The 18,340-nt window shown below is 43.4% G+C and overlaps 1 protein-coding gene across 1 annotated transcript; it reads right to left on the bottom strand.

Annotated features, from left to right (window-relative positions):
* Positions 1-6,383: 6,383 nt before the first annotated feature.
* On the bottom strand, positions 6,384-14,481 carry RIT1 (Ras like without CAAX 1). Its single transcript, XM_033136365.1, has 5 exons — positions 14,223-14,481; positions 11,866-11,922; positions 10,866-10,939; positions 10,118-10,309; positions 6,384-8,986 (listed from the first exon to the last, which is right to left on the bottom strand). The coding sequence occupies exons 1-5, from the start codon at positions 14,341-14,343 to the stop codon at positions 8,753-8,755; spliced, it is 678 nt and encodes a 225-aa protein (XP_032992256.1). The 5' UTR covers positions 14,344-14,481; the 3' UTR covers positions 6,384-8,752.
* Positions 14,482-18,340: the final 3,859 nt, after the last annotated feature.

Below are 18,340 nucleotides of genomic sequence, written 5' to 3'. Positions count from 1 at the left end.
ATATATGTAATAAAAGGTGTAACCGCACTGTTGCATGCCGAATACAAAAGTTTAAAAAAAAAATCACAAAACAATAATAATAATAATATAACTTTACCAATATCCAAAGTACAGTTTTTAATACGATTTATCTGTCACTATGAAAGTCGTGTTTTGTGCTGGACTGTATTTGTTGGTAATTCACCTCAATTGGCCTATTCAGCTTCTCTCCCAACTTACTCTTTTTTAAAATAACAATAATAATAATATTGGATTCTGGTGTTGAATCGCTGGTTCTTTGTTGACACCGTCTGCCCACCCCCTTCCTGTTGATTCTTTGCAGTTCTTTGTGACTAGGGTGATCTAATGCTGTTGGTGTACATGCAATGGTTTTGGGGCATCTGTCTTGGATCGGAGAGATCTCAGAGCGGATGGAAATGGTTCCTGTGAATTATAGCTGCTGCTGAAAGCAATTCCCTCCCTGTAAAATAGGATCCTGGAATAATTCCTTTGTCCTTGTTGTCCGGAACATTGCAAGATGCTCTCCACTCCATCCACTTCCGAAGCAGTCTCTTTCAAAGAGAAAGACTTCATTTGGAGTTGGACCAGGGAGGCATCTCTCGCCCTCTTAATCTTTCAAGCCAAGTCTTTATCCTGCCTCTACCATGATTGGAAAGCGGGCCTCTTCTGAAGCAGGAAAGTGCCCCTTCAGCTGTGCCGCCTGAAGCAGTGGCGACTAGACAGGGTTGCTTGTGCATTGATCCTAATGCCTACAAGGGTGGCAAGCAGGTAACTCTCACAAAGATCCCGCCACCAATGTTTATTACTATTACTGTTCTCATTAATTGGAGCCTGGTCGGCTTCACAGCTGGATCAGTCGATAGAAATAAATAGCCACTGGAGATCTATATCTAGCCAAGGCTTTTCCAGCTCCACATCCTCCCCTTGCAACATTCTGGGCACCTGAAATGCCCCACCAACATTTATTGGTGACAGAGTGTGCAAGCTTTCAAGCTGACACGGAAGCCATCCCCAGACAGGGCAAGATTGTCTGCTGAAGAGCTCTGCGTAATCCAGAAGCCTGCAACTTCCACGTCAACAGACAGAGCTGAAAGAAAAGTCAATCTCCCCCATCCAGGACCAACCCGTAAGCCATTCGCGAAGCAAGGCAGATCCAAGTTAAGGGGGAAGGCATGTGGGAAGTGGGTGTTTCAGTATTCACCAAGTCACATCCATGCACTTACTCATCCTGTGCCCTGTATGCTGTAAATACTGTATCATACTTTAAAACAAAAACTAGGAGAAATCGTTTCAGTGGTGGGGAGGCACCTTGGCCGCAGAGAGGTGAACTGTCTCGGCACAGCCCCGTGGGAGGTATCTCCATTTCACTCAGAGCAGACCCATTGGAATTCAGGGGCCTAAGGCAGTTGTGTCCATCATTTTCAATGGGTCTACTCCGCGGAGGTCTAACATTGGATGCAACTTTGTGTTTGGGGGAGAAGGAAGACTACTGGAAACTCCTCCCTTCCCTCCCTAAAAGCCCTTGGGGGTTAAGTTTCCTTCCATGCTTGCTCTAGTTTCCGAGTCTGGAAACGGAGTCACATACAACCCCCGCACCCCCACCCCCGTCCAGGAGAGCTAAAGGGACCAATGCCCAGGGGGCACCAGCTCACCCCCATATCCACCTCCTGTCAAACCAGGCGGTAGATCTCTCGGAGAGTCACAGTTGGTTGGCGAGGGCTTCTCACTTAGCTTTCTAATAGCAAAAACTTCACCCCTCAAAAAAAAAAAGAGCACTGGAGGGGGAGCTGTTGTCTCCAACTAAGTGCTACTCAAAGTAGACCCACAGAAATTAATGAACCTACTTTAACGAGTCTACTGTGTCAGACTAGCATTTTTTCTGTGAATGGGCCCTGGGTCCAGTACTGACCACAAATTCAAAGACTGAGCACCTTATTATTTAATTTTTTTGGCAGGGGTACACCTGCCAGACCTTGGCAACTATTTTTTTCAGGGGTGTTACCAGGGTTCCAGTAGATCAGCCTTCCTCATGTTGGCTGGGGTTGATGGGAGCTGCAGTCCAAAACATCCAGAGGGCACCAGGTTGAGGAAGGTTGCAGGAGAGTGTTGCTGGACTACAACTCCCATCATGCTCAGCCAGCTTAGCCATTGGTTAGGGACTCTGCACACAGTAGTGACGAATGCTGATCCTACAAGCCCAAAGCCTACCGACTCCTGCCCTAAAGGATGTGCTGCAAGGTAAGCTATGAAGCACTGCTGTAAAATGGGTGGGTGGCCTCAAAACCTGCAAGTCCCATCTGCCCCAAGTGGCACGACTCAATGACCAGGGGTGATGGGAATTGTAGTACAGCAACACTTAAGAGGGTTTCCCCCAGCCCTGGAGTAAGATTTATTGAGAGACAGACACTCAGAACCATTTCAGAACGGGGAGAATTAGGAACCTCTTCTCTGCAAAGGCCAGGTTGGTGCCGAATTTGGCATTCAAACTTGATTGTCTTGACGCTTAACCCTTACACCACCCCCTTCCTCCTCAACCCAATTTTGACCCCAATTACTGATAGATTAGGGCTCATCTTGAATTATCAATCTTAATTATCCCCGCTTTTTTTTAAAAGCTTTTCAATGCAAATAAAACCCATCTTTCTTAAGCCTAAATCATCTCTCCTTCCTCCAGCTGTAAAGAGAAAAAAAAATGAAGTTGTTGTCAAGGAAATGTGCTCAGGGTTAAAATAGATTTAGGCTTATTGGGCAGATGTAAAGAGATCCATTACTCCTCAGGAATAATGGGGAAATAAAGAGGGTCAGATAACAGTCGGGTTTTGGGTTTGTTTTTATTAAAAAAATGTATTGACAGCTGCCTCACTGTAATATTTCCCAAATGTGGGTCATTTTCGGTTGGGATTTTGTTTTTTTTTCCTTTTCACCTCGTGTCTATTGTAAAATTAAAAAGAAAAAAAAATAACTTGGACAAGTTACAACTTGGTGTCAAAACAAAACAAAAAAAAGTAAGAAAAAAAAATAACTTGAACCGTTGTACAACTGCATAATGCTGTAATGCTAACCTAACAAATATGTAATGCTACCTGTAATGTCAAAATTGTTTTAACGCACATTGAGCGTTCAAATAAAGATGGAGTCACTTTAACTTTACTTACTGATCGCAAAATAGTTATTCTGAGGTTGCTGGAGCCACACACTTTCATCAACAGAGGGTCCCACTGCTCGGCGGTAGAGCGCTTGCCTTGCGCACATTACACATTTAAACTACTAACTAGTTTAAAATAGCATCGCAGTGCTTTAGATGTATGGTTCAAATGTGGCCCTAATGGTCTCAAGGTAAAGGAGGGCAGATTTCAGCAGACTATTAGGCAAATCCTGTTAACAGGAAGAACAGCTCAATAATGGAACCTACGTATTACCTGGAAGGGTGATGGGTCCGTCCGTCCGTCCGTCCCCCCAGTGATCTTCAAGCAGCTCTGGATTTCCTGCGTTCAGCAGGGGTGTGGACTAGATAAGTCTGCAAGCCCCCACCAAACACACACACACACTTTCATTCTAAGAGAGCATGCTGGGACAGACCCTCTCATGAAACACACATTTTATCTATGGAGGCACTTTTAAAAAGGGGGAACGTTGAAAAATGGGGGGGAAAAACACCTGCACTTTGAGGTGGTACAAGCAGTGCTTTTTTCTAAGAAAATGTTTAGGGTTACTCTCATTTTCCTAATCATATTGAAGTACTGCCCCCAATGAGGCCAAACTTAGATTAATAAAATGCATCCCCCCAGAAAAAAAGCACTGGGTACAAGCCATACTACCACTGCATCATTTAGGGGCAAGAATGGGGCCACACATTTTGGCTACAAACCAGGCACAAAAATGGTATGCATAATGTCTAATTGGAAGTCAAAACAATAGAGTGCTTGCTCACTGCCTGCTCAAGATTTCTGCTCATCCTCCCCCCCCCCCCAGCGGAATTTGCATGGTTTTTTAAAAGTAAATGAACCCTTTTGCCATTCACCTCAGGGGGAAGCCATCTAGTTCAGCTCCAGTTGTCACATTGAGCTGTGCATCCTGGGTGCACACTCACGCACACAAAACACACACAAACATCGGCTGCGCAGCCTCACTGGGAAGGCATTACCTCATCCATTCTCAGTTCTATTTGTCTGCTGTGACAAGGGGCATCGAACTCCCTCAAGGGAAGGAACACAGATTCCCTGCTCTCTCCTCCCTCCCCTTGTTGGCGAAATGAATAGGAAACTATTTTCAAACCCAGGAGGAGGAAAAGACTAGCAAGATGCCTAACATGGAAAAAGCCGTTTCTTTGACATTTGCTGTGTTCAATTCAATTCTTCCGATTAAAAAGAAATGAAGCTTTAATGGATGTGTTTGCTTTTTAAAATTATTCTTATGGGTTTGCCCAATCACTGCGAAATCAAATTGATACAGGTCAAAATGTAAAGCCCTTTTCACATTCAGAGCCACCCTCCCCAAGATCTCTAGCCAAGATCCAGTTCATTGCCTATAGAACGTTGCAGGAAGGGGAAAGGTTAACAAGCTCCTAAAATGTGTAATCCGCAACAGAAAACACAGCAAATGGGTTGTATCTGACACTAGTCCAACTCAGACTTATCGAGATCAATATACATGGCTAATTTAGGTCCATTAATTTCAATAGGTTTACTCTGAGTAGAAGTCACTTGGATACAGCCCATTCTTTCAAAATGCTCTGCCTCTTGGATGGAGGCACACAGGGAGAAACAAAACTTGGAGCGGAAGTTTCAAAGGTGATTCAAACAAACCTTTTAGATGAGGAGATACCGAGTACCACGCAGCCTAGAAAATACAGTGTGTTCTTTCAGATCTGGTTTGAGTCACAAAAGGATTCCATCAGTGGATTTGGTAAGAAAGAGGGTCAGGATGCACGGCTATGTTTTAATGTAAAAGTCAATCTGTTGCTTCCCTTCAGGGATTTCAAGACACCCAAGACACAGCAGTTTGGGTGTCCTGAATACATGATCAACCAGCAGAGGAATGCATTTTGAGACATAAAAAATATGCTTAAAGTCAAGACCAAAGGCCCTGCTTATCTAATCGCCAGCGCCTCACTAATCTGGAACGTTCGTATTGTGCACACAACGGTGACAAACGAGTGAAGATTCTCAAGCATTATACCATTTAAACCCTAAAATGCAATCATATACATCAGAGGTGAGGAACTTCTTTTCTGTCTGGGGGCCGCATTCCCTTCAGTTATAGGCAGGGCCAGACAACGAATGTAAATTGTAACCTCTTGTACAGCAAGTTAGATTGTACAGAAGGCTTACACACCCCTTCTCTATCTTCCATCCAGACAAGCAAGAGCTGTATGATCAGATCAAGGACACATTGCAGGGTGTGATGCAAGGCTGCTGAGGGGCATGGCCTGATCATTCCAAGGGCAAAACAGAACTGACGCCTGGAAGGTCGTATTTGGCCTCTGGGTCTGAGGCTTCCCAACCCTGCTGTACAAGTCTACTCAAAATAAGTCCCATTGTGTTTAACCGAGATTACTCCCACATGGTGGGTACAGGATTCCAGCCTTGGTGGAGCTTAAATCTCAAATTTGTTGCTGCTGATTTTGAATAAATTTCCTTAATAACAAGCCCAACTTATACTTTATAGCATACATTTCCCATCCTGCCTGCACCATTTATTTCCAGGCAACAACAAAAGACTTCTTCATTATTCATTTTTTTAAAAAAGCAAGGCAGAGACTAAAAATAAAAACAAATTCTTTATAGTGTCAAATACAATTCTCAGCTTGTAGGTACAAAAGTGTACGTGGAACATAAAAATCACGGATTGTGTCCCCCCAAAAAGTGCTTATTATTCAGATGTCATTACAAGGAAAATGGGGAGCAGGCACGTTCACAAGTTAGCACAAAATGTTACAATGAATTCTGAAAAACCACAAATTTAAGGCACAAAGTTTTTCACTCTCCCCAAAAGGCAAGTCTCTTAAGTTCCATTTGTTCTTCATTTTGCTTCCTATAGTAAACTGCAGCTTTTGAATTATAACCACCTCATTTTAAGTCACTTTGACTTGAATATTAAAGAGAACATGAAAATTAAAGTAGTCCTTTAAGAAAATCTGTGATTTATCCACCATGTGTCAAAAGAATCTGATACAACACTAAACAAAAATTATTAAATTATAGGTGTGATCTGTTTCTAAATTAGTAGCTATGGAAAGTATCCAGAATTGATCATTAAGTTAATTTACTAATATAAATACACCATATATTGTTATACTCAATAAAATACATTTGAAATCTTCCTTGCTAAATGGAATGTGTGACTCCACTTGCCCCCAAAAAACACACACCCAGTTGCTCAGAAGAATTCATAATGCAAGTAAGATTTATATATTAAAAATACTACAACTGGTACAACTTGGTAATTCAAGAGCAATACAAAATATACTTCAAGAACCCAAGAAGTGCCTCTATTTTATTATTGCTTGATTAATTTCCTAAAAAGTAACAGAAAGATTTTAACTCTTTCTCCAGTCATTCTCTGACCAGGGAGATCAAACAAAGAAACTTGGCAGGAGGTTTGAGAAAAGGCTAATGTATCCAGCTGGCTAATTGTATCATCTCATCCCCCCCCCTTTAAAATCTTTTGCAAAATGATCACATTTGTAGTATAGTAACTGAAACCCAGGGATAGAAATTCAGCTCTATGACTTCCTGAAGGCACTTGGGAATTTAATTCAAGATGGATTTGCTTATTCTTGACACCTGAATGATATACATATTAGATATTGGCTTGGTGATTTTTAAAAACCATGTATTTGTCAAAAACCAGGTAATGTTTCAACTCTCCAAGGCACGCGGCTCTTCTGGTGTATGAAAAAAAAATGCAAGGAAGTGGCAAGAAATTGTGTGGCTCTCCCCATGGGGTTTGCTACATTTTCAAGTACAGGCCTGAGTCCTGAAAAAAATCCTCTCTGTGCTCCTTCCAAAGTGTTCCCCCTGCACAAAAATCACAGTACAAAATCTTTCACTTTACGATCAGCACCAATACAACTCTGCGTGCGTACAACACATTCCTACTAGGATGTCAACACTGAGGTATGATCCATTGACCCAGATGATTTAGATTAGAACTAAGGCCTGAGATACAAGCATGTATTAGCTGCCTTATACCGAATCAGACCATCCCTTTATCTAGCCCAGAATTGTCCACTCTTGGGTAGCAATAGCTCTCCAGGTTCCCAGCATAAGGACATTAAAAAGCCTGCTGGATCAGGTCAGTGGCCCAGCTAGTCCAGCATCATGTTCTCACAGTGGCCAAGCAGGACCTGGGAGCGACGGCACTCTCCTCCCCTGTGTTTTCCAGCAACCGTATTCTGAAGCACACTGCTACCATCAGTGGAGGTAGCAGGAGGGTCTTTCCCAGCCTTGCTACCAAAGATCCTTTTTGAACTGGACCGACCTTGGATTTTTCACAGCGAAAGCTGTTGCTGTGTCCACCCACCCGATTGCGCCACAGGTCAGTGGGTCAGCTTCCAACCAACAGCCCCTCGACAATCACCCTTTCACAATAGCCACTTGACACCACCACTCTCCAACTTCCCAGTAACAACCACTATGCCCAGTTCAACTCCTTCCTGCAGCACCTTTCTATTTTTCACTGGTCACAGATCACCACCACCCCTCAGAAGGAGGCAGGGAAACTTCCTAACAAGAAAGCTCTCACCTGCAGTTTCCTATGAATTTCAGAGACTGGGACAAGAATCCCAGAAAAGTGGTGTAAGTTCATCTCCAGTTAATACTGCACAATCCAGTACTCCCCACTCCACATGGAAGGGGAAAAAACGGTAACATTTCCTGCAAAATCTAAAAGAATATGGCACTGGGAAAGGTATTTAAAAGAGAGACTACCAATGCATCTCGAGTGTCAATTATTACAGAAACAGTCAAAATTGCACATGCTAAGAAACTTGTGCAATAGTTGTGCATACTCTTGGCGTCTCCTGTGCTTTGAAGTTTTCAACAACTTTGCTGACAGACACTGATCTGCTCATCCCCATCCCCATCCCGAGAGGAATCAACTTAGTGGAAAAATACACAAGAATAAAGATTTGGCACAAATCTTTTAGCATTCTTCCCCCATGCTTGAAGCAACCAATTGTAGCAAACCTGCTACACGAGTGGCCCACAAATCCCAACAAATCAACTTCATCAAATTCGTGTACATTTTGCTACCTTCCTAGGGGGGGAAATATATAGCTTATGCAACAAGGCTTCTGAACAGCAAAATTAGGACTCAACTATAACCCTGTGAAATGCTGTTGAGACACCAACACCCAAATCCAGAAGGTATCCTAATGTTGGCAACTGTTTAAAATATCAGACCAACTGGCACAAGCCAACCTTGCGAGGCACAAAATACATACGGGCAGACTAGTTGGCTATGCGACTTGCACTTATTTGCAAAACTGATTTATGGCCATCTGGATCAATTGTTACTTTTCTTTGCCAAGTCTTCTCCAGGAAGAAACAGATTAAACAAACTTTCAAAGCACGCAATGTAGCGCGACACTCTTGGTGGCAGGGCAGAATCACTCCATCCAGTTTTGAACACACAAAAGTCTCTTGATTGGCACGGTCAGCAGAAACAAGCACAAGGCTCCAAAGGGCTGCTGGACTGCTTTGGTTCTCCTGCAAGCCACACAGTTATTTGGCTGACAGACATATTTGATTCATGTCACAGAATTCTTCTTCTTCTTCCGGAAGGGAGATTTCAACCTCTTCCACACACTCGTCCGAGGCCTGGATTTCTTCCCCAGCGCCATGACTGCTTCTTTCTCCTTCCTTCGGATTTCTCGAACCAGAGTGTGAAACACATCATCGATATAGTAGCGAAAGGCAGCTGAAGTTTCAAAGAAAGGGCAGCCAAACTCGCGTGCCAAGGCTGAACCTTCTTCCTTGGGGACCTTGCAACAAGAAAAGCACATGCTGGTCAGCAACAGGAGAGGCAGCCATTTCTTTTAACAAAACCCACTTTTGCTTTTTACAGACTCCTTCACACAGCCTGAAAATTCATGGAATACTGCCCTTTCATGCTTCACTCTCTGTACTCATCATCAATATCCATCTTTTGCTATATATTTCTGACATTCCTGCTTTATGCCGAGGCTCTTCCTGATCTTTCAAACATTTGAAAGGAAATGCCATGCTGTCATGTTAGATTTTAAGGGTTTTTTTGCAGTAGGAACCATGCAACTCTCAGAAAGCACTGGATTTTGGCGGAATGAAACATTATTGGGAATATATAGCTATAAAAGTTCTCTTTTCTCCCCTCTACCAATCTCAACATGGTCAATGTCTGTTCTTGGTGGCATTCCCAGCACCTGAACTTCTGCCAAGTCCTTCAAAGTATGTGAATGTCCATTTCCCAATAACTAATATTATAAAGGATGGATGGAAGGAAGGAAGGAAGGAAGGAAGGAAGGAAGGAAGGAAGGAAGGCAGGCTTTATGTGCAATTTTCTCGGGCACTCCACTTTATAGTAAGCCTCAACAAAGTAGCAAGCTACATATCACATTCTATTACATACACTATTTTTTATTTTAGCACACTTCTTCCATACCTGCTGTGTGGCATGGCTTTTTTGTTTTCCGCATCTTTCAATGCTCACCTGGCATGTGCATTTTCTGCTTTGCTTTCTTACTTACACATTTGATACCTGCATGCATTTTCCCAACCCTATTTCAATCTTGAGAGAAGTCCCAATTGTTCCAAATATTTGTTTTTCAACATGCTCCCTGCCTCTTGCAACATCCTAGTTACTCAGCAGCAAGAACAAGGGGGAAGGGGACCAAGACAGTATATCTGATGGGGCTTGTGGGAATACAATTACCACGTCTATTTGAAAACAAAATTGTGAGAGCTAAGTGCCCTGAAAGACCGGCTAGAAATTGTTTAACAAACAACCTCGCCTTCTAGGGAAGGCTATTTGCCTCCCTTTTGATAATGAGCAAATCCAAAGATTCGGTTCAATTCCTATCATCCTCTGCAAATCACCAACATACAAGAATAGAAATTAATTCTGAAGCATTCTTTACCTGTCTGAGACGAGCTAGATCAGACTTGTTCCCCACGAGAACCACGGGAGTTTCATCTGTGCGCCGAACACGGTAGATAAGCTGCTTGAACTCGCGCACTTCATGGAAGCTTCGGCGGTCTGTGATTGAGTAACAGATAATGAACCCTTCGCCTGCCCTCATGTATTGGTCCCTCATGGCGGTAAATTCTGCCTAGGAAGTAAAACAACAACAGAGTATATTCCAGCTCCAGGATTTTTATAGAATATCATGAGCCTGCCCATTCAGCAAAAGGTCTGTAATCATGCTGCACTATCGACATGCACGCAAACAGATGATTTTCTAGGACCATCTGAAGACCTTACGTAAACAGGCCTATGCAACTGTTTACCTTTTTGGACCAGCCAGTCACTATAATCATTTTGTACTGGGTTATGGTGTTTTTATTGTATGCACTGTTGTAAATAATTTTATAAATAAATGCCCAGGGTTACAGTGGATTGGGCAAACTAGCTTCTGTCCTGTGCCTACAACACAGGTACTATAAAATGAATGTTCATTGCTGGCAGTGCAAGGGTAAAGTAGCTTGTCTTCAGTATATGAAAATATTTATACAACACGATGCCAGATGGCACTCTCAGCCACCCATGTGGGGATAATAGTGACCCACCATAGAGGATTGTTTTAAGGATCACAGTCAGGTAAATGTATGTAAACTGCTTTGAATGAGTAAAAGCAAAATATAAAATATACAGTGGTTATTATATACCTGGCCTGCTGTGTCTAAAATGTCCAGATTAGCAGGTTCATCATCAATCCTTATTCGCATTTTGTAAGCATCCTCTAGAGAAAGAGAAAGACATACAAACAAACATTCAGTACAGTCTAGCTATCAATGTCTTTATGAGCAAAGGACAATCCTTCAGACATGTTCACAACAGAGACCCATAGTTACTGCTTAAGTGATTGTTGCACTCATGGTCTGCCTCAAATGTTATTGTTCTTTTTAATGTAAAAAAACAACTCTCACAAACATGAATTTTTTTTGCCAGTTGATACAGGCACTGATGTGAATGATTGACAATACCTGGGAACTTCCACCTGTGGCTCACAAGTACCTCTTGAAAAAATATTTAATATATTACTAGTTACGATGAAGTTCTGCTTTCAATTACATTTACCAGCCCATTTACCAGATAGTGGGCTGCCCTTGCTGCCTTCAAAATAGGAATGCCCAGAGTTCCTCCACGTTGGGAGAGTAAACCGCTGAAGCAGAGAGCCTTCTGTACTCATGGAAGCTCCTCACATGTTTCAGAGCCCTGGCCTTTGTAAAGCAGAAGGACCCAAGTTCAACTCTCAACTTCTCCACTTAAAAGATTAATCTCAGGTACCAGAGTGCTGTTGCCAATGGCCTATGGAAGTTTCATGCGCCCAGCACCATTATTTTTTTAGCAGTGGGGGTGGGGGTAGGGATGGAAACTGCCCTGAGACCTGCAGGTATAGGGTTCCATATAAATCAAACAAACAAATAAAAGAAAAAGAAAAAAACAAGTTAACATTTCTACCAATCAAAGCTAGTATCACTGACAGGTGACTATCATTAATATTGTCTGGAAAAAAGGTTTAGAAATTAAAAGACACTTTTATTCTCAATAGTAGCAAGGCTTCCCCATTTTGCAGGTTGGGGGGTCCTACCAGCCCCAGATTTTTTTTTTCTTTTTCAGCCAGCACATCACTGGTGAGAAGAGGAAGCAGAAGAACACACTCACCGATGGTGGGGTCATGGTCTTCTGGGAAACGATGACTAATGAACTGCATGGTCATGGCTGAAAGGAAGGCGCAAACATGTTAAAACTGAACAAAAGGCAGAAATGCCTATCAACACAAGATGAAGCACGTGCTACTGGGATAACCCTGTGCACAAAGCCTTGAGTTTCTTTGAAAAAGGACAGGCCACAAATGTGACCAGACCCACCGTTTTAAATATAACTTGCCATGGTTTTTAAAGGGGAGAAACATTACAACAGCTCCCAATCCATTTCCAGGCACAATTCAAAAGGCTGGTGTTGACCTTTAAAGCTCTATTTGACTTAGGAGTATGCAAATGCTGTAAGAAAAATATTATAAAAATCATCCCATCAGGGGTCTTGGGAGAGGCGCTCCCAGTTAGGAGCAAACAGTATTGCGCAAGCTGCACCAATAGTCTGACTGCATAATGCACCTTCATTGTTTGTTTGGGGAAAATATTTTCCGGCTTACAGAAAACACTTCAAGGTTGCTTTCAAAAACTAACAAATACCGCCAAAATGAAGCAAGCTTTAGGATGAAAGTCTGTGAGCCAACCTTGTTTCCTTTTAAATTTGTCTAACAGAGCGTAGTGTCCTTAAACAGATTTATAGATAACAGCAATAACAACATAAAACAGAAGCAGTAAATAAAAACGAATTGAATCATTGCAGCTACTTTCATATTACATGCTAAAGAGCATGATAATATTTGTCCCTTCATCTTGTGGCAGGGAGTCCCACATGAGAATCACTCCAGTCATAATAGGCAAGAGGGAAGTTGCCCTTTACAGGATTGAAGTGGGGAAAGCTCCACATCCGTGTGGAGGCATGGAGGCCTCAGGGTAAGCTGCAACATCAAAAATTGCTTTGAAAGGGGATAAGACAAATTCATAAAGGCCAAAGCTGTCAATAGCTTCTAGCCAGGATGGTTATGTTCTTCCTGTTGCCACTTGAGAGGCAAAAAGCCTCTGAATCCCAGTTGCTGGGAACCACCAACAGGGAGAGTGGCTTCTGTACTTCCTGCTTATGGGCTTCCTAGTGCCATCTGACAGGCCACTGTGAGAACAAGGTGCTGGACTAAATGGGCCACTGATGCTTGATCCAGCAGAAGACTCAAACTGGGGACTTCCCAATTCATAGGTCAGTCTCTTAGGCTGCAAACCTATATTCAGTTTCCTGAATATTCAGTTTCCTGAATATGGGTTTGCAACCTAAGAGAATTGAGTAAGTGAATTCAGTGGAAAGTACCACTGAACTCAATGAACTTACTTCTATATAGACATACATACAGAAGAACTGCACTGATGACATTATGTCGGTTCAGCTCCCTGCTTTACACTCCTTGTTGCTTTGACTTTAAGTAACCTAACACAGCCGCCCCTCTAGAACTACATTCATTTTGGTAATCACGTTATAAATGACATTTTAAAAGCTAATAAAAACATTACAGCAACCTTCCCATCAGATTTCACTTTTATCGTTAATTATTTAACACATTTCAAAGCAATTTAACAAGGTAACATACCAGTTAAGAACAAAACCAGAAAAAAATACAACACTGTGTAGATCCAGTAACATAATAAACCTGTTAGGGTTTTAGTCTTGTTTTAAATGTACTTGTTGTTTTAACTGTGTTATGTGTAAATCGCCTTGAGAAGTGGTTTAGAAGGGTTATTTCTTTTTTATTCATTTCCCACCCTTGATGTTGTAATCCCAGGGCGTGTTAAAACATTAAAACACAGTATTTAAGAGCACTTAACAAGCTGATTACAACAACAAGGGTGAGCCCGACCCGCACCACCAACAAAGGAGCAAGCATCACCGTCGGCGGGCGAATTCTGCTCCAACTTCTAAACTTTTCTGTGCCGCCAGGCCTATGCAGAGCACATCCTTCCACAATTGTACGCTGATGTCCGCTTTCAGTTTATATTCTTGCTTCTAACTTTTAATGATTTTAAGACTTGGTTTTATACTTTTGATATTGCTGTATAAACCGCTGCGATAGGATTCCAGCGGTATATAAAAAGACTTCATGAATAAATCAATACATGCCTGAGAAAATGAATAAATAAAAAATAAGAAAGGAAGAGGCTAGCCAGTTACCAAAGACGTTAGTGAGCGAGAGAGTATTGGGCCCAGGGCCTAAGCAAGTAGCGAAGGTATGTTTTGTCCCCATATCATGAGGCAGGGAGTTCCGAAGGTGCCCCTTCCTATTTCCACCCCCCCAAAAAAAACAACCAACCCACGCCCTTCGTATCACTGCCGCACCCCACCCCGTCCCTCAAAGGCGTACATACGTGAGTCCTCAACAAGGATTTTCAACCCTCTCCTCAACGTACCGCTTTTGCCGACGCCTCCGGCGCCCAACATCACCAGCTTGTACTCCCGGGGCTGTAACGGAGGAGGCGGCGGGGCTCCCCCGACCCCGCCAGGCGGCCCACGCGGCCCAGTCGGGTCCATGGCACGGATAGCCGCCCGAGGACGGCTCCCCTCAGACGCCCTATCCGGTGGACAACAGCGGCGGCAGCAGAGGCATCCCCCGCCCTCGCCGCCGCCGCTTCCTCACCTTCCCGCCCACCTCGAACAAAATGGCGCCGGCTCGGCTGAATTCCAACCGCCGCCTCAGAGGGAATGGGAGGGGCCATTCGTGGCCACGCCCCTAGGCGGCGCAAGGGGAGGGGCATCGCCTCTGTTGTCACCTCCCTTCCTTACGGGGGTGGGGGGTGCCCAAAGAGGATGGAACGTCATCAAAGCCTCAGTTATTTCCGGCTCGCAAATGCATTCTTATTTTGCTAATAAATCCATAAGCAAAACCCGTGCCATTGGAGGTAAGGTAGGGAAACTGTAAGTTTTCGTTGTTGTTTTTTGTTCTTATAACACTTTATTTCACCCTTCCTGAACCTGGGGCCCTCCAGATGTTGTTGGACTCGTGTTTCCCTCATTCGTGACCGTTGGCTGATGGAGTCCAACATCTATTTACCCCCCCCCCTCTATTTTGGAAATATCGTTGGGACTCTAGCTCCCATCGGACCCAGGAGGCACGGCCAACGGTCAAGGATTGTGGGAGTTGTAGTTCAACATAAGATTAGGCGAACACAAAGGTTGAGGGAGATCACATTTGTTTGATCATTTCTCCAGTTCAATTTATATTCGAATCTCCGACCTTTGATAAAATACATATTTTTTTGTTATGTGCAGATGACTTTAGATACCTATTAGGTCCATACCGTAAATTACCATATAGATTCAACACAAAAAAACAGTGACTATTTGTTGTTGACAAAGGACAGCTGGACATATAAAGGGCCCCATTACCTTCAGTATTTTAGGGCCTCATCAAACCTAAATCCAGCTCTGGGCTAGGGCCCGGAAGAGACCAGGGTTCAAATCCCCACTCAGCTACGAAGTTCTCTGTGTGACTTTGGGCCAGTCAGCCTCACCTACCCCACAGGGTTGTTGTGAGGACAACGGGTAGGTGGGTGGGAGAACCAGTTGCAGAACTTTGAGCTCCTTGGAGGAAAGGTGGGGTATAAACGCAATACTAAATGGAGACGATATAATTATGTACACAGTGAAATCCTGAATGTGTCAATTCAGAGGGAAGTCCGTCTATTGAGTTCAACTGAACTTAAGAGGCAACCATGCACATAAAGCCTTTCAACAACAAAACATTCCCAAAGCGGTGAACACAGCAGAAGACAATGGAAAACATCCTAATTAGACGAGGTCATTCCACATCCATAGATAATGAATCACGATCAGTGACCGATTTCGATTGGATCCCGGAAGTTTCGGCTGTGCGTGACTCTATGCACTAGATAGAGCTCTGGCCGGGAGAGCTGTGCGAACTTAGTACTCGGCGTTTCTTCTGCGCAGGCGCAGCAGCTGCTGAAAGTCGAGCTGGCCGTTCAAGACGCAGCATTGCGAAGGGAAAAGTTTGTCTCTGCGGATTTGCATTCTTCGGTTCTCCACATCCCTGTATTACCAACGCGTCCTTCCTGATGCAAACGCAAGATATGCAAAACCTCCCTGAGGAACAAAAGCTAAGCTAGCCTTTAGGGCTTGCTTCCGGGTAGACATTTATAAGGTTCTTCTGCGTGTCCCGTGTCTGCAAACCTCTCATATTTACTTGGAATAAAACGGCCTTGGATTTACAGACAGGATGCTGTTGTCGCAGCGGTAAATAAGAACCATGACAACGTTCTAGAGACACTAGATTGAAGCCATTTGACAGTACCTCAATTTGAGACTTTAACTGCGTTTTATGCCGCCAGTGCAATGAACTAATATTTGAATGAGCAAGGGAGAGCGTTCATAAAGGCAAGGTATAAATCAATACACAATTATCACTGATGGAAAATTGTACAGGGTGGTGGAACAAACGCTCCCCGCCCCCTGAGACAATGTGTTTCATGGAGTCCTTCACTCAAGGAGAATGGTTGTCCTTTTTACAGTATAGCGGTGCCTTTTCACGATCATTTAACAGGTTTTGCTAAATTTAAACGTTTTTCACCTCCACGCTCCCAACTTCACCCTTTCAATGCCTGCTTAATAGGTGACACAAGGACCCTAACCCATATTTAGTGATTGTAACTTGAAAACCACGCAGGGGCAAGTAAAGGCTTAAGAGATATTCCAGAAAAGGGGGTGGGGGTGGAGAAACCTGCAGTCCTCTAGATGTCACTGGACTCCCAACTCCCACCAGCCTCAGCCAACCCAGTCAGTCGGTTGGAGCTGATGGGCAGTTGGGACACCTAGATCCCCATCTGTGATTGAAGGTCTTCATAGCAAGGGCTTCTGCATTTTGACACTAACTGCCAAATCACCTCTCTTCAATCATTTGAAAGGTGGTTTGCATAAAAGGCATTAGCCCAGTTGCCAGCAGGTCAGTAACAGTCTCTTATAAGGGCCAAAACTGAAAACTGTTACAAAACAATGCACATAAGGGCCCAGGTAGTTCAGGCCAAAGGCCCATCTAGACCAACATCCTGTGCTCTCAAGTGGCCAACAAGATGCCTAAATGTGAAGCCCCCAAGCAGGGATGTCCCTACCTGCCATTCCCATCACCTGGTATTAAGAGACATACTGCCTCCAACAGCGGAGGAGCCTGGTCAGCAGCCACTGAAGGCTTTATGCTCCATGAAAAAGAAATGGTCCTTTCTTAAGCCACAAATAACTTTTCAGGGCTGATTGTGTGGTCTGGCTTTTTGCTCGCATACACCCAAGGCTGACTTTCAAAACAAAAACAAGAGTCTGGAGAAGCAAGTAGAATTATTTGTACATTTATAATGAAATTATGGTTTGAATTTATTTACAACATATAGAAAAAAAATCAGAGAATAGTGTGGTGTTTTTTTTTTTTAAAGTGAAAGCAAGCTCCACCGGATCATTTTCTGTGGGGTGGGGAAACACCTCCAACACTTATTCCAATACTTCAAACTTTTACTTGCCCTTTGAACACAAGACAGCAAAATTTCAGGTCCAATGGTGCCCCCTCTGTCTCTGCCCTTGACTGCAAGTGTTTTGGTTGATAGCAGGAAAGAGCCCACTACAGTTTTGAGTGGCTATAAAACAATCCCACAAGTTTTCCTCTTCGGCCGAAGCTGTGTGTCACCAGCACCCGAAGATGTCCCAAGCTCAATGCATCTCTTATCAGCAAGGCAGCCACAAAGCAAAGAAGTCTGGTTGGAGGTGGACTTTCGGAACGGAACCAAGTTGCAATGATGCAATTGCTGCAGAAGTAACGACACGCTGGCCGGTCGAAGATCCAAGCATAACGGGGTGAAGAAGGAGGACCAGTTCAAGATTTTAACACCTACTGCTAAATCCACCCCCACCCCACCCCACCCCCACAGCAAGGGGAGAAAAAGTAATACATTCTCTTCCAAGACAAATGTGACTTGGCCAAATGAAATTAGAGAGACAAAGAAGAAAACAAACCATCTGCTTGCCAAAACAATTCTGAAGTTGTTTTTGGAAAAATGCATTACGGATTTTTTTTTTTTAAAGAGACCAACAGAAAGAGATTTTAAAGAAGGTGATTTTCAGGAAACAGGTTTTTCAGGCCAAGGTTTCCCCCACCCACCCCAATCCTATTTAGAAGACCAAGCATTACACACACACACACACACACACACACACACACACACACACACACAAAAGTAAAATCCAGTTATAAAACAGAAATACAAGCAGAACAGCAGCAGGCTTAAGTTATTGAGCTTCGTTGGTTGGCTGGCTTCTTTTCCAAAGCCAAGAACAGGTGCATTAGAAGCTAGGGGGGGGGCATTAAAAGAGAGAAAGGGAGAGATAATGGAGACATTCCCTGCGAGTATAATGCTGAAACTGTTTTATCTGCAATTGTATTCCATTAAGCCTGCGGCTTTTGAAATTGCCTTCGATGGAGGAGTCCACTGCAGATATAATTGCAAGTTCTTTTTTGTTGTTTTTGTTTTTA

This window comes from Lacerta agilis, chromosome 17, assembly GCF_009819535.1.
Source record: "Lacerta agilis isolate rLacAgi1 chromosome 17, rLacAgi1.pri, whole genome shotgun sequence".
NCBI classification, from domain to species: domain Eukaryota; kingdom Metazoa; phylum Chordata; class Lepidosauria; order Squamata; family Lacertidae; genus Lacerta; species Lacerta agilis.
Note: the sequence above shows the minus strand (reverse complement) of the source record. Positions and strands in the feature narration are given on the sequence as shown.

Excerpts from the sequence above, each read along its gene's own strand:
- RIT1 (XM_033136365.1), bottom strand. The coding sequence starts at position 14,343 with ATGGACCCGACTGGGCCGCGTGGGCCGCCTGGCGGGGTCGGGGGAGCC. Across the intron at positions 10,940-11,865 it reads AGACCATGACCCCACCATCG|AGGATGCTTACAAAATGCGA; the intron begins GTGAGTGTGTTC and ends CTCTTTCTCTAG. Across the intron at positions 10,310-10,865 it reads TTTTAGACACAGCAGGCCAG|GCAGAATTTACCGCCATGAG; the intron begins GTATATAATAAC and ends TTTACTTCCTAG.